General features: G+C 47.3%; 1 protein-coding gene across 1 annotated transcript in view; it reads right to left on the reverse strand.

The window, feature by feature from the left end:
* The window catches only part of LOC311101732 (protein turtle homolog B-like), a gene marked incomplete at both ends in the record, with an annotated part of 74,596 nt that extends 71,437 nt beyond the window's left edge, over nt 1-3,159 (reverse strand). The window contains one exon of the mRNA XM_084142902.1: nt 3,096-3,159. Within this exon, the coding sequence (XP_083999028.1) occupies nt 3,096-3,159 (64 nt within the window). The remainder of the gene's footprint in view (nt 1-3,095) is intronic.
* Between the last annotated feature and the right edge of the window lie 13,346 nt (nt 3,160-16,505).

The raw sequence follows: 16,505 nt of genomic DNA on the forward strand, positions 1-16,505 counted from the left end.
TGAGCCGAATAATATGACTGTTATTTTTTCCCTATTTAAATCTTTGGAACCTCCCTGTTCAATGATGGAATCCATTTTCCTCTTGACTGCCTGAGCGGTGCTTGCGGTTTTACTACCCTCAGGATTCTCGTGAGACTTTTCAAGGATTGGCACTGCTTCCTTGGGTGCAGATAGGCTTGCAGATCATCAAATCTGAACTAAGCATCACATACAGTAAAGCCAGAAACTATGAGTGATTGAATAAGGAATCAATTCCTGATTGCTGTACATTTCTGTGAGTTGCTGTAGCAGATACAGTACTAGCATTGTATTAATTGTCATCAAACTCGGAGGGAGAGACAGCCTTTGTTTTGTATGGTTACACTAGTCTGTCAGAAGTGTGAGGAGTCAACCAGCGAGAGAACTGGGGGCTTCAACCAGGCCCATCCTCATACTGGCATTCCCAGAATGCTCCAGGCTTTGTTTGCATGGAGATTCCACTGGAAGCGTACTGGCCGAGGCGAGAGGAGTGGTTGCAGCAGAAAGAGCTGGCACATGCCCAGGGCTGTGCTGGCAGCAGTCTGCCTTCCACAGCTCGAGCACAGGGCTTTCTCTAGGACGGGTTTACAAACTTTACTCCCATGATTGGGAGAGTAAATAGAGCATATGCCTGATAGTGAATGAGTGAGGGTATAGGTTGTATGTCTGAGTGAATGTGAGTGAATGAGTGAGTGAGTGAGTGAGTGAGTGAGTGAGTGAGTGAGTGAGTGAGTGAGTGAGTGAGTGAGTGAGTGAGTGAGTGAGTAGGTGAGTGAGTGAGTGAGTGAGTGAGTGAGTGAGTGAGTGAGTGAGTGAGTGAATGAGTGAGTGAGTGAGTAGAGTGAGTGAGTGAGTGATTGAAGTGAGTGATCTGTTGGTGAATGGGCGCTATAGATGAGTGAATGATATCAGAGAACGATTGAATGAATGAGTGAGAGAGAGAGAGAGAGAAGAGAGTAGATGTGGGACTGTATCCTTCTCTCAGGCAGGGAAAAGGAAAGGGAAAGGGGATTCCTAGTCAGTTGTACAACTGAATGTGTTCAACTGAAATGTGTCTTCCGTATTTAACCCAACCCCTCTGAATCAGAGAGGTGCGGGGGGCTGCCTTAATCGACATCCAAGTCATCGGCGCCCAGGGAACAGGAAGGCAGTAATGGTACAGTAGGATGAAACACATAGCGCCAGGGACTGGGAATTGGGTCATTTCCATTTAAACTCGAGTCAATTCAGGAGATAAATTCCAATTTAATTAATGCCCATAGTTTGTAACAAGGATTTTTGCTTCTGAATTAATTTTCTGAATTGATTGGTTTGAAATGGAATTGACCCCAACCCTGCTAGGGACACTACCCTCTACCCTGAAATTTGATCTCATCTACCAACATGCCTAACACAGAGATAGCAAAAGCAACAGGCAAAGGATGCAGACATTCTTAGAAAGTATACCAATGGTATTAATATGATTCCACATATGCTGTTTAACCTAATATTTGCATAGGTTGTTTTCAGATTTGTATAATCACATTTCAGCGGTTGACAGTTCTCTAAAACAGTTTTTATGCAAGAATAAATCCTAACCCTAACCAACATGCATGGTGGGATTAAAAAGAAAAACCAACATTGTATAGCCCACTGGTAATACCTAGGTAAAACCTATTTCAGGGTTGGAACTGGAAACCCTGAATGTGACTGCTACATGAGAGACCAAGACAGGTATGAATGATCAAAGACACAGCAATAAAGGAAATAATAACGTATGTTTTGACTAACTAACATCTAATTATGTTTCATATAGAAAACACTATTTATATTGTGCCGAACCCCTGGCCCTCACAAATCATAAAACTTAACAATTCGAATCCTCAATTGTCAAATGAGACAGAAAGCAGAGTAACTTTAGACAGAGGATGAGGGGTCATTGAGCTCAGTCATCATCATGTGACGACTCGAGAAAGGACTCCCCCATCTGGACACTATTGGAAGAGCAAGGTTAAGTCAGTCCATGGGTCAACACAGTGTTTTCATGAAAATGTGAACAAACTTGCATAATTGATATTGTAAATATGAAACAGTTCCTTGCTCCACTCCAGACCATTTGGTAAACACCTCTAATGGGCACTGCATCAGTCACAACTGTCAGTTACTGACACATCACACACAGCAGTTACATACCGTTTGAAATGGAATTTAAACAGACAAAATCTAATCAAATCCAATGTTATTGGTCCATACACATATTTAGCAGATGTTGTTGCGGGTGTAACGAAATGCTTGTGTTCCTAGCTCCAACAGTGCAGTAATATCTAACAATTCACAACAATACACACAAAGTAACATTAAATAAATACATTCATGCACAGATAAGTTCGAATGTTATTTGACACACAGCAGTTACATACCCTCTGAAATGCAATTTAAACAGACAAAATCCATAACATTAAATAAATACATTCGTGCACAGACAAGTTCCAATGTTATGTGACAATATTGCTGCATTTCGTGGGGAGTTACTTTCCCATGCTGGAAACTAGTGAAGCAGTCACACCCCTTTCTGTAAAATTATCACATTTGAGACTGCTGACACCTCTACTGATCATGACAGAATTTCTTCTAAAGCAAATATCAGAACAAAATGTGTTTCATTTGGTATTTGGACACATCTGAAACACATGCTCCTGACTGTACAGGCTACTATCTCTGATCATAGCAATGTGTACTTACAGTAGAGAGAGTAATATGCTCGTAGTATTTTTCTGCTCAAATAATGGAGGAATTATTTTACACAGAATTATGCAATGTATATATGAGTTTTTCCTCTTTAGGCTATTTACGTGAAACTTACATGATAAGGAGTAGGCTAATATTTTCCCTCAAATATTTAGAAATACAAATTAACCAAGGCAGAACTTTCACTTGACTAGAGAAAATGCAGCCATTTATATAAATGAAAAACAGTTATTGCGTTTATCTACCAATATAGAATGAGCATGCTATGCAAAGGCCAGCAACAAACCCACATGCAATCGCTCAAAATCATATATTATGGGCGGCACAAAATATATTGCACTTCAACTCACCTTGAGCGGCCGTTCCTCTGGTGCTGAATACACTTGCTATCAAAGTGGCCACATACCAAATCATAGTACTATTGCCGACCAGCTATTACCACGCAAAGTGCCCCGTTCAACGAATCTGTCATATTCGACCTTGCACAGCGCGCGCTCTTATCGACGCCCTTTTATTCATATTCTATGCACTTTCCTCTCGGCGATTCCCTTCATCCCTTCCCTCCCCGGTCCTTCCGTCTGCATCCTCTCTCGAAGAGACAGAGCACCTGCACCGCCGCGATTGTACTAGACCGAGCTGTTTTACGAGCGCATAGTGAAACCAACTGTGAGAATTTAGCCACCAGGTCCGCCTCTTCTATCATTGGATTGGTTGCTGATAGAGGATTTGGGGCGTGTATTGGCTATTCTTCCGCCCCTTACTATCGAATGACAGGAAGACAGACGCGTCCCAATTCAAGGTGAGTTGGAGCGTGCCGTAGTAGTAGAACCGCAGTATCATGCGCATTGACAGAGAGCCGAGACCGCATCTTTAAATGCCTGTCTTGATGTGTCCCTTAACACGTGGCACCATCATTGTTCGATACTGACCAGTCTATTGAGAGCCTTTGAACATGCACTCATTCTTCATATCAATGTTGGCATATCTATTCATGCTGCGAGCTATAATGGTGATGCGCAAGAGCCATGATGTCTGTGCTGTGCCTCAGTCTCCCCTCTGTCTGTCGCTCATTCACAGCATCGAGCTGTGGTCATGTCGCTGTCACCGGGTTAAAACGTTCCCTTTCTGCTACTACAACCTCGGCTACTGTGTTGGGTGTGGCGACAGATGCAAACATTGTTTTCCCCTCTGTTTCTTCGAGAACTGCAAGGAGGCTGCCTTGTCTGCTAATGCTCCCAATCCAGCTGTAGCCTAGCTACACATGGCATAGCGTTGAAACCGTATCCACACGCCCATTTTACATCTCCATTCAGTGAACATGTAGAGAGAGATATGAAGAGTCACTTTTTCCAAACACTGCACATCACATATACAAATCAAAATGACAGAAATGTTTTTTAATTCCCTCAGAAAAATCATCTACAATCTAATGTACTTCTCCATCAATGCAAAATGGTGTTATTTTCCTTTCCATATATGGATAAAAGCAGTTTATGTGATTTTCTGTATCTTTCAGGTACTTACTTCATCTTATTCCAGTGAATGATAGGCCTAATACTGCACATGCACTTTCCTCAGTTAAATGATAGCAATTCAGCAAGTCTGGCTTCAAAGGTGTCAGCTCCTGCTTATCATGACACACAACCCCATTTTTTTACTGACTACTCCCCAAAATGATGGACAGATAAATACACTATCTGAGAAATAAATAGCATTTTAGGGACAAAATGAAGACTAATGTTGATTGGACTGTATCCTATACCACCAACCATAAGCCATTCAGGAGTTTAGAAAGACATTACAAGGTGGTGAAAGGGACATTTTCCAGGCTTTGTAGAGAGAGTTGGGCTACAGTATGGGAAACAACGCCCATTAGAAGTGATTCATTTGGTGCCCTGTTGAGGCACATCCAATGCATTGGGTTGTGAAACTGAACAATCAAAACAAGTTGACTGGGTGCAGTTTGAGCTAACAGCTGCCTGGTTCACAGCATTATTTATCCCCACTGATGATTTTGTCATGAGCTCATCCTGTTGTCCCACCAGGGGAAACATTTACCCACACAATAGAGAACTGTGTATCACGGGACAATATGAAACAACGCCCGGAGGACCAGCAGTATTGTAAAAGAGCTCTATGCCCTGGAAGGGTGTTGAATTGGTGAATCTAAAGTGCCCGTGCCAAACATATGTCTATGGTGCCAGCACTCCACATACTTTCACAACTGGATGGATATGACATTTGACTATGTTGGGAGCTTTGGGTAACACTGTTTTTTAAAATCATGATCAATGAGGCATTTTATTTTGTCACTCTTGATTAGGGGAAAGCGCCTTCGTACAAGAGGAAACATCTATCCTCGGAATTCTTGTGTACATACATTTTCTTAGAGATCGTCTGACATCTGTGACAGAGAATTCTGACAAGTTAATACTCAGAGCTGGAAGATGTTGCTTGCTTTATCATGCAAAAGATATTGCATGAGCCTCATTTGTCAAGGTGACAGAAATTACATTTGGGTCCATTTGTAAAATGGCAAACACCTTTTCCATGGCAACTCGTGAAATTACACTGAACAAAAATATAAACGCAACATGCAACAATTTCAAAGATTTTACTAAATTACAGTTCTTATAAAGAAATCAGTCAATTGAAATAAATGCATTAGGCCCAAATCTATGGATTTCACATGACTGGGAATACAGATATGCATCTGTTGGTCACAGATACCTTAAAAAAAAGGTAGGGGCATGGATCAGAAAACCAGTCAGTATCTGGTGTGACCACCATTTGCATGACACATCTCCTTCGCATAGAGTTGATCAGGCTGTTGATTGTAGCCTGTGGAATGTTGTCCCACTCCTCTTCAATGGCTGTGCAAAGTTGCTGGATATTGGTGGGAACTGGAACACGCTGTCGTACACGTCGATCCAGAGCATCCCAAACATGCTCAATGGGTGACATGTCTGGTGAGTATGCAGGCTGGAACATTTTCAGATTCCAGGAATTGTGTACAGATCCTTGCGACATGGGGCCGTGCATTATCATGCTGAAACATGAGGTGATGGCAGCAGATGAATGGCACAACAATGGGCCTCATGATCTCGACACGGTATCGCTGTGCATTCAAATTGCCATCGATAAAATGCAATTGTGTTCGTTGTCCGTAGCTTATGCCTTCCCATACCATAACCCCAACGCCACCATGGGGCACTCTGTTCACAACGTTGACATCAGCAAACCTCTCACCCAAATGATGCCATACACGCTGGCTGCCATCTGCCCAGTACAGTTTAAATTGGGATTCATCCATGAAGAGCACACTTCTCCAGCGTGCTAGTGGCCATTGAAGGTGAGCATTTTCCCACTGAAGTCGGTTACGACGCCAAACTGCAGTCAGGTCAAGACCCTGGTGAGGACGACGAGCACGCAGATGAGCTTTCTTGAGACGATTTCTGAAAGTTTGTGTAGAAATTCTTCGGTTGTGCAAACCCACAGTTTTATCAGCTGTCCGGGTGGCTGATCCCAGACAATCCCGCAGGTGAAGAAGCCGGATGTGGAGGTCCTGGGCTGGCGTGGTTACACGTGGTCTGCAGTTGTAAGGCCGGTTGGACGTACTGCCAAATTCTCTAAAACGACGTTGGAGGCGACTTATGGTAGAGAAATGAACTTTGAATTCTCTGGCTACAGCTCAGCAGTCAGCATGTCAATTGCGCGCTCCCTCAAAACTTGAGACATCTGTGGCATTGTGTTTTTAGAGTGGCCTTTTATTGTCCCCAGCACAAGGTGCACCTGTGTAATGATCATGCTGTTTAATCAGCTTCCTGATATGCCACACAGGTGGATGGATTATCTTGGCCAAGGAAAAATGCTCAGTAACAGAGATATTTACACATTTCAGAGAAATAAGCTTTTTGTGCCTATGGAACATTTCTGGGATCTTTTATTTTAGCTGATGAAACATTGGACCAACACTTTACATGTTGCGTTTATATTTTTGTTCAGCATAAAACAAGCAGGAAAGTATGTTTTTTATTTGATGCTGATATGTCCATTGAAATGGTCCTGGATGACAAAGCCTTTAGGAGGGTGGAGCTGCCCTCTGTCTCCCACATCATCCCAATTACTGTCATGGGTGAGATGCAAGAGTACTCCCTCTCTCTCTCTGACTCATGCATGGCAAACTGAGCACAAGGTCATTTCATTTCATCTCTCTCTCTCTCTCTCTCTCTCTCTCTCTCTCTCTCTCTCTCTCTCTCTCTCTCTCTCTCTCTCTCTCTCTCTCTCTCTCTCTCTCTCTCTCTCTCTCTCTCTCTCTCTCTCTCTCTCTCTCTCTACTCTCTATTTCTCTCTCTCTCTCTCTCTCTCTCCGTCTCTCGACCATGGCCTAAAGTTGCAGGAGTGCTGACACATCGCCTTTTCCTGACCAGAACATCTCATGACCCTCTGGGACTATAAGTCCTGATAAGTATTGTACAGGGTCTGTTTACACAGTGACACCAACATGGCATAATGGTATTAGCCCAGCTTTATGAGGCAGTAGGAGACAGACAGACAGACAGAAAGAAAGAAAGTTTGGTCGGTCGAGACTGCAGCAATGTGATGATTTCTTTTAGATTAGGCTGACAGACTGCGGCAGTTGAAAGTTGATACAATCCCCTCTTATGCAACCAAAATTGTACATCTCTTCTTTAGAGCATCATTACTGTAACAGGTTGTTGCCAATTTTATGAGTTTTAGGGAAATAATGTTTTCATTATGAGCAACTATAACTTGTTACCATAGTATTACCATGTTATTACCTAGGCTAATGTGATGTCATTTTAAGTGCCATTATTTGTATATGATGATATTGTTTGTTTGACCAATAGTTATTCACTAGTTATTTACTACACAGTGTTAACAAAGGTCATTAACTATGTAGTTCTTAAACCACAGGAAGTCTATGGATAGACATAGGCCTACTGTATGCCTATGGCTCCTATTGACAAATGGGACTGGATAAGCGTACACATTTGGGTTAAGATCACACCATTTGTTGTCCTACAATCACCCAACTTTAACATTGGTGTCAATAGAGGTTTATCAAAAGCCTAACATAGGCCAGTGTGGTTAGAGTGGCATACATTTTAGACTGTGGGTTTGCCATGCTAGTGGCCATGCAGAGATTACATGTTCTGGCTTTCTGCATCTAGACTTCATCTGTCACAGTGAAAGTGCCAACCCACAATGGCACCAATGCATGCTAATCCTGCCCCAGCCACACGTGATTCCAACAAGTGCAGCTTGAGTTGGGAATTAAACAGCCTCTCCCAAATGCTTACAGTCACATTTCCCAAACATCTGTTGCCCTGAATGGGGATATGCATGGCGGGAGAGCTCTCCAAACTGCAGGGATGGGTTTGTATAGGCCCTACTCATGGGGCCAAGGGAGTGACACCTGTCTGTTGCCCATTGTTTTATCAAATACTGCATTAATCCAATCTATGCCCAATAAGGCAAAAATATCTAAACTCAGAATATCTGGTTGTTGTATCAAACTTGAGGTAATCTCCTTTACAGTAGCATGAAATACTTTTGTGAATGGGAACTCTGCTCCTTGAAATCATATGTTTTCTTGGTCTGGTATCCATCTGTTTGAACTAGAACCAGCCAACTCCTCTGATGTGTGTTCACTGTCATGCCTTAATGTACATGACCGAGTACTTGGCTAAAGCATAAACTGATCCGACTACCAGACTTGTGTTTACTTTCTCCTTATATGCATGTTTTGCCCTTTTCTGTCCTCAATCTGCAGTGTGTCTCTGTTATGTTTGAAGTTGAAAATTGCGCCCTTGGCTTTGATGCAGGAGGACAGCCAATAGGTGCCAGGAAAATACTCATTCCTGGAAGCCACAACATGGCACAGACAATATGTTTAAGGCAGAAGAGTGAGGACGGTTTGTCACAGTGTGTATGTGCTCTCTGGCCTTAATATGGTGTTTGGAGTTGTGTGTAATTATATCCATGCTAATGTAGTGTGTAAGCTTGTTTTCATGTACACAATTCAAGGGCAGTGAAATTGCAGTGGAAACTCAGTCATTGTCTCTTTCATATGCATGGATTTTAAATTGTGAGGGTAGAAAAGTAATTCAATCTGTATAGTGACTTACAGTCATTTCCAATGTAGCTATAGTATTGGTTGCTTAATCAGTTTGAACTGGTGAATGACATCTCACCACTGCAATTACCAATGTGTAGCAAGCACACAAGCTTAAAATGGCAGCTGTACATCACCTACAGTATGGTAGTTGGGTGCTACATATTTAAGTAAGTTACCCCCTAATCCCCACACAATATAAAGCATTGGAATTCTCAAATGAATAGAGCACATACACACTGAGAAACCATCCTCACTCTTCAGCCTTAAACATATTAGCTGTGCCATGTTATGGCTTCCAGGAATTAGTATTTTCCTGGCACCTATTGGCTGCCCTCCTGTGTCAAAGCCAAGGGCACAATTTTCAACAATATCAGGCAGGTGGCCTCCCGAGTGGCGCAGCGGTCTAAGGCACTGCTTCGCAGTGCTTGAGGCATCACTACAGCCCCGGGCGGTGTCACAGCCGGCTGTGACCGGGAGACTGATGAGGAGGCGCACAATTGGTCCAGTGTCGTCCAGGTTAGGGGAGGGTTTGGCCTGCTGGGATTTCCTTGTCCCATCGCACTCTAGCGACTCCTTGTGGCGGGCCGGGCGCCTGCAAGCTGACTCCGGTTGCCAGTTGTATGGTGTTTCCTCCAACACATTGGTACGGCTGGCTTCCGGGTTAAGCGAGCAGTGTGTCAAGAAGCAGTGCGGCTTGGCAGGGTCGTGTTACGGAGGACGCATGGCTCTCGACCTTCGCCTATCCCGAGTCCGTACGGGAGTTGCAGCGATGGGACAAGACTGTAACTACCAATTGGATATCACGAAATTTAGGAGAAAAAGGGGTCAGAGGAAGGCCCTACAAATTGTCAAAGACTCCAGCCACCCAAGTTATAGACTGTTGTCTCTGCTACCACACGGCAAGCGGTACCGGAGCACCAAGTCTGCAACCAAAAGGCTCCTGAACAGCTTCTATCCCCAAGCCATAAGACTGCTGAACAGTGAATCAAATGGCTACCCTGACTATCTGCGTTGACACACCTTTTTTTTTTTATCGCTGACTCTCTTGCACTGGCTCTATGCACACTCACTGGACTCTACCCACACACTCACACATTCTACACTGACACTCCAACACACACACACACACACATACACACACACACACACACACACTCACACTCACTAAACACACACAAACACACATGCATGTTGAAGCCACACACACACACTCACACAGACACACTTTCACACTCCTTCACACTCTTCACATACGCTGCTACTACTCTGTTTATTATCTATCCTGATTGCCTAGTAACTTTTACCCTTACCTACATGTACATTTTACATCAATGACCTCAACTACCTCGTACCACTGCACATTGACCCGGTACTGGTACTCCTTGTATATAGCCTCATTACTGTTATTTCCTTTGATTTGTTTTGTAATATTTTCTTATTTTTGAACTCTGCATTGTTGGAAAAGGGCTCGTAAGTCAGCATTTCATGGTAAAGTCTACACCTGTTGTCACGGTTTCGGCCGAGGCTGCCTCTCTCCCTTGTTCGGGCAGGCTTCGGCGTTCGTCGTCTCCGGAATTCTAGCTGCCACCGTTGTATGTTTCATGTTCGTTTGCTTTTGTCTGTTTGTTTTCACACCTGTTTCTATTTTGGGCGTAATTAGTGTCCTATAAGTTTCTCGTTGTGTTTGTCTAGTGTTGTGTGTAATTGATTTTCGTCAGTCGTGTGTTTCGCTCGGTTGAGCTTCTCTCCACTGCGCTGGAGTATTTTCGCACCTGTTTGTGCGCTGTTACTATTTCGCCTTCGTGCGTATTTTCGCCTTCGGGCCAGTTGTCCTTTTGCCTTGGTTTTGGCTTTAATACAAGTCTTTGGATTATCGTTCTGAGTCCTGCGTTTGATTCCACCACTACACCTACAGCACGCCCTGACAGAATTACACACCCCTACCATGGAATCAGCAGGAGCCGAAGCAGGACAGACGAGACTGGAGGCCCAGGTTCGGGAACAACAGGACCAGATCCTGCAGATGGGGACCGCCCTGCAGGAGGTGATCACCACCCTCCGAGGCTGGGGTACGCCTCCACCGCCTCCCTCCCTGCCAGCACCATCGGCCAGTCCGCCCATTCCAGCGCCGGAACCTCGAGGAGTCCGACTCTCTCTCCCGAGGGCCTACGACGGAACCGCGGCTGGGTGTCAGGGATTCCTCCTCCAGGTGGAGCTATACCTGGCCACCGTGCACCCGGCACCTTCGGGGCATGAGAGCGTGTCCGCCCTGATCTCCTGCCTGGCCGGGAAGGCGTTGGAATGGGCCAACGCGGAGTGGAGGAAGATCGACGCCGCGACTATTACCTACGACGAGTTCTCCCGCTGCTTCAGGGCGGTGTTTGACCATCCCCCGGAGGGGAAAGCGGCGGGGGAGCGTCTGGTCTTCCTCCGGCAGGGGAGGAGGAGTGCCCAGGAATTCGCTCTCGAATTCCGTACTCTAGCGGCAGATGCAGGGTGGAATGATCGGGCCCTCGTCGATCTATACAGATGTAGCCTACGAGAGGACGTCCGTCGGGAGCTGGCTTGTAGGGACACCAGCCTCTCTTTCGACCAGCTGGTCGACATGTCCATCAGGCTGGATAACCTACTGGCTACCCGCGGACGTCCTGCGGAGGGTCCGTCCATTTCACCCTCCAGCGCCTCCGAGCCGTGTCCCATGGAGCTCGGGGGCGCTGGCGCTAGAGAGAGGAGGAGTCGGCAGGCTAGTGGGTCCATCCACTGCACCAACTGTGGTCGGGGAGGACACACCGCGGCTAGGTGCTGGGGATGGCCTCCTAGGGGAGATGACGACAGGTTCCGCACTGGGGATTCCCTCCAGGAGAGTAGGCGCCCCACTCACCCAGAGCTCACTGTTGCCCATTTTTGTATGCCTGTGCGTTTTCCACAGGTAGCACCTCATTCCCAGCATAAGGCGCTGGTAGATTCAGGCGCGGCTGGGAATTTTATTGATAAGAAGTTTTGTTTAGCGTTAGGGATTCCCCTTATTCCTGTTGATGTTCCTTTCCCCGTTCATGCCCTAGATAGCCGTCCGTTGGGTACGGGCTTAATCAGGGAGGTCACGGCGCCACTTAGGATGTGTGCGCAGGGGGATCATCAGGAGATGATTCAGCTGTTCCTGATTGACTCTCCTGCGTATCCGGTGGTGCTGGGCATGCCCTGGTTGAGTACCCATAACCCAGCTATTTCGTGGCAGGAGAGGGCTCTGATGGAGTGGTCTGCTCAGTGTGTGGGTAGATGTTTGGGTGTTTCCGTAGGGGCTACCTCGGTGGAGAGTCCAAACCAGGTGCCCGCATTGCACGTTCCCCCTGAGTATGGGGATTTGGCTATTGCGTTTAGTAAGGCGAGGGCGACGCGGTTGCCACCCCATAGGCAGGGAGATTGTGCGATAGACCTCCAGGCAGGAGCTGCGCTCCCACGGAGCCATGTGTATCCTCTGTCTCAGGAGGAGAAGAAAGCTATGGAGATTTACATAGACGAATCTCTGAGACAAGGATACATACGGCCTTCCACTTCCCCTGCGTCCTCGAGTTTCTTTTTTGTGAAGAAAAAGGATGGTGGTTTGCGCCCGTGCATCGATTACCGTGGTCTCAATCAGATTACGGTGAAGTACAGTTATCCACTCCCGCTGATTGCGACCATGACTGAGTCGTTGCATGGGGCGCGTTTCTTCACGAAATTAGATCTCAGGAGCGCGTACAACTTGGTGCGCATCAGGGAGGGTGATGAATGGAAGACAGCCTTTAGTACCACCTCGGGCCATTACGAGTATCTGGTCATGCCATACGGGTTGATGAACGCTCCGTCAGTTTTCCAATCATTCGTGGATGAGATCTTCAGGGACATGCAGGGGCAGGGGGTGGTTGTGTACATTGATGACATTCTCGTGTACTCGCCTACCCGTGTCGAGCATGTGGCCCTGGTGCGTAGAGTGTTGCGGAGGCTGGTGGAGCACGACCTGTATGTGAAGGCAGAGAAGTGTCTGTTTTTCCAGGAGTCGGTCTCCTTTTTGGGTTATCAGTTGTCTGCGTCAGGGGTGAAGATGGAGGTAGACCGGGTGTCGGCCGTGCGTAATTGGCAAACACCAACCACTGTGAAAGAGGTGCAGCAGTTTTTGGGGTTTGCAAATTACTACAGGAGGTTTATCCGGGGTTTTGGACAGGTGGCAGCTCCCATCACGTCTCTGTTGAAGGGGGGTCCGGTGCGTCTGCAGTGGTCGGCCGAGGCGGACAGGGCGTTTAGGAGGCTGAGGGACCTGTTTACCTCGGCCCCGGTGCTGGCACATCCGGATCCCTCTTTGCCGTTCCAGGTAGAGGTGGACGCGTCAGAGGCCGGTTTAGGAGCCGTGCTTTCACAACGGTCTGGCGCGCCACCTAAACTCCGCCCCTGTGCTTTTTATTCTAAGAAGCTCAGTCCGGCGGAGCGGAACTATGACGTAGGGGACAGGGAGCTGTTAGCCGTGGTACAGGCTCTAAAGGTGTGGAGGCACTGGCTTGAGGGGGCTCAACACCCTTTCCTCATTTTGACGGACCACCGTAACCTGGAGTACATCCGGGCGGCGAGGAGGCTGAACCCTCGCCAGGCAAGATGGAGTATGTTCTTGACCAGGTTTACTTTTAAAATCACGTACATCCCTGGGTCACAGAATGGCAAGGCAGATGCGCTGTCTCGGCGGTATGACACGGAGGAGAGGTCCGTGGAGCCCACTCCCATACTGCCTGAGTCGTGTCTGGTGGCACCGGTAGTGTGGGAGGTCGATACTGAACTCGAGCGGGCGTTACGCACCGACCCTAGTCCACCACAGTGCCCGGAGGGTCGGAAGTACGTTCCGCTCGAGGTTCGGGATCGATTGATCTATTGGGCTCACACGTCACCCTCCTCTGGACATCCGGGTATCGGCCGGACAGTGCACTGTCTTAGTGCCAAGTACTGGTGGCCCACGTTGGCAAGGGATGTGAGGGTTTATGTTTCCTCCTGCTCGGTGTGCGCCCAGTGTAAGGCGCCTAGACATCTGCCTAGGGGTAAGTTGCTACCCCTGCCCGTTCCACAACGACCATGGTCCCACCTCTCTGTGGACTTTATAACAGACCTTCCCCTCTCCCAAGGGAATACTACTATCCTGGTCGTTGTGGACCGGTTCTCTAAGGCCTGTCGTTTGCTCCCCATGCCGGGTCTTCCTACTGCCCTACAAACTGCCGAGGCACTGTTCACCCATGTGTTCCGGCACTACGGGGTACCCGAGGACATTGTGGCTGATCGGGGTCCCCAATTCACCTCCAGAGTCTGGAGAGCGTTTATGGAGCGGTTGGGGGTCTCGGTGAGCCTCACCTCGGGGTACCACCCGGAGAGTAATGGGCAGGTGGAACGCGTAAACCAGGATGTGGGTAGGTTTCTCAGAACATACTGCCAGGACCGGCCGGAGGAGTGGTCAAGGTACGTTCCCTGGGCCGAGATGGCCCAGAATTCCCTACGCCATTCCTCCACTAACCTAACTCCATTTCAATGTGTGTTGGGTTACCAGCCGGTTCTGGCACCCTGGCAGCAGAGCCAGATCGAGGCTCCTGCGGTGGATGAGTGGGCGCGGCGCTCGGAGGAGACGTGGAACGCTGCACACGTCCACCTGCAGCGGGCCCTCCGACGTCAGAAGGCGAGCGCTGATCTCCACCGCAGTGAGGGACCGGTGTACGCACCTGGTGATCGAGTCTGGCTCTCTACCAGAAACCTGCCCCTCCGCCTGCCCTGTCGGAAACTGGGTCGGCGGTTTGTAGGGCCATTTAAAGTCCTGAGAAGGTTGAACGAGGTATGTTATAGATTACAGCTACCTGTGGAGTATAAGTGTATTAACCCCTCGTTCCATGTGTCCCTTCTCAGGCCGGTGGTAGCGGGCCCACTCCAAGAAAATGAGATCTTGGAGACTCCTCCGCCCCCGTTGGACATCGAGGGGGCACCGGCGTACTCCGTGAGGTCCATCTTGGATTCGAGACGTCGGATGGGGGGTCTCCAGTATCTAGTGGAGTGGGAGGGGTACGGTCCGGAGGAGCGGTGCTGGGTGCCGAGGAGAGACATTTTGGACCCGTCGCTCCTGACGGAATTCCATCGGGGGCATCCGACGCGCCCTGCTCCGCGTCCTCCTGGTCGTCCCCGAGGCCGGAGTCGGCGCACGTCTGGAGCCGCGCGTCAAGGGGGGGGTACTGTCACGGTTTCGGCCGAGGCTGCCTCTCTCCCTTGTTCGGGCAGGCTTCGGCGTTCGTCGTCTCCGGAATTCTAGCTGCCACCGTTGTATGTTTCATGTTCGTTTGCTTTTGTCTGTTTGTTTTCACACCTGTTTCTATTTTGGGCGTAATTAGTGTCCTATAAGTTTCTCGTTGTGTTTGTCTAGTGTTGTGTGTAATTGATTTTCGTCAGTCGTGTGTTTCGCTCGGTTGAGCTTCTCTCCACTGCGCTGGAGTATTTTCGCACCTGTTTGTGCGCTGTTACTATTTCGCCTTCGTGCGTATTTTCGCCTTCGGGCCAGTTGTCCTTTTGCCTTGGTTTTGGCTTTAATACAAGTCTTTGGATTATCGTTCTGAGTCCTGCGTTTGATTCCACCACTACACCTACAGCACGCCCTGACACCTGTTGTATTCAGCGCATGTGACAAATAACATTTTATTTTATTTGGACATATTGTCAGCTTCCTGCCTCCTGTTTGTCTCCGGGCCTCTAGAGGTCATCTGTGTTCCCCTCTGCCTTAGTTCTTCCTCGTGTGTCCTTATTAGCTTTATCCAGGTCACCTGTGCCTTGTTTCCCCTAGAGTATTTTAGCTGTGTTTTTTCCCCTTGTTCCTCACTTGGTTTTTGAGTCCTGGCTATGTGTCTCCTGCTGTGTCCCACAGAGTCTTTCCGAGTAAGCTTTTCTAAGTTATCTTTATTTTGTTTTTCTCCCCTCGTGGAGTTATTTTGTTTGGTCCTCCTGTTTTGTTTACTGTACCTCTGTTAGTATACCTCTTTCTGAGAAGAACTTTTGTTGGATTATTTTTGAAGTGCAAAAGAATACCTTTTTTTATATTAAATCTACTTTGCCTGGAGTATTGCCTTGGGTGTTTCGTTTGGGTCCTACTATACCTCCTCTGTGGCTAAGGGGTAGAACACCCAACTCTCCACATCTGAGACCTGAGTTCAAGCCCAGCTTGTGACACATATAGTGTAAAAAATCACACAATTTCAGACAAGCCCAATGTCTATCATGTAGAACCTTGTCAACTCTCTCCCAAATGTAGCTGACTCTGTCCTCTCTACCTCCCCAAGATCTTAAAGTACAAGTTAGCTTTTCTTTTAACCAAATCTCAATTTTTGTAAATGTAAATAGTATGTTATAGAAGAGTCCAGACGCAGTGATATACTTCCTCAGGCTCGTTCTTTAGTGCCAGGGCACGGATAAAACTTTAACAAAGGCTACAAAAACACCCAAATACGTAATATTAGAAATGGCAATGCTCTCAGTATAGTGATGCAGTTCTTTTGATCTTGTACACATGAAATTGTGTCATTCAGAATTTTATCCGCAATGTAATATTCAATTTTGTTGGACTTGAGCAATA

The sequence above is a fragment of the Coregonus lavaretus genome, assembly GCF_964263955.1.
Source record: "Coregonus lavaretus genome assembly, chromosome: 26".
NCBI classification, from domain to species: domain Eukaryota; kingdom Metazoa; phylum Chordata; class Actinopteri; order Salmoniformes; family Salmonidae; genus Coregonus; species Coregonus lavaretus.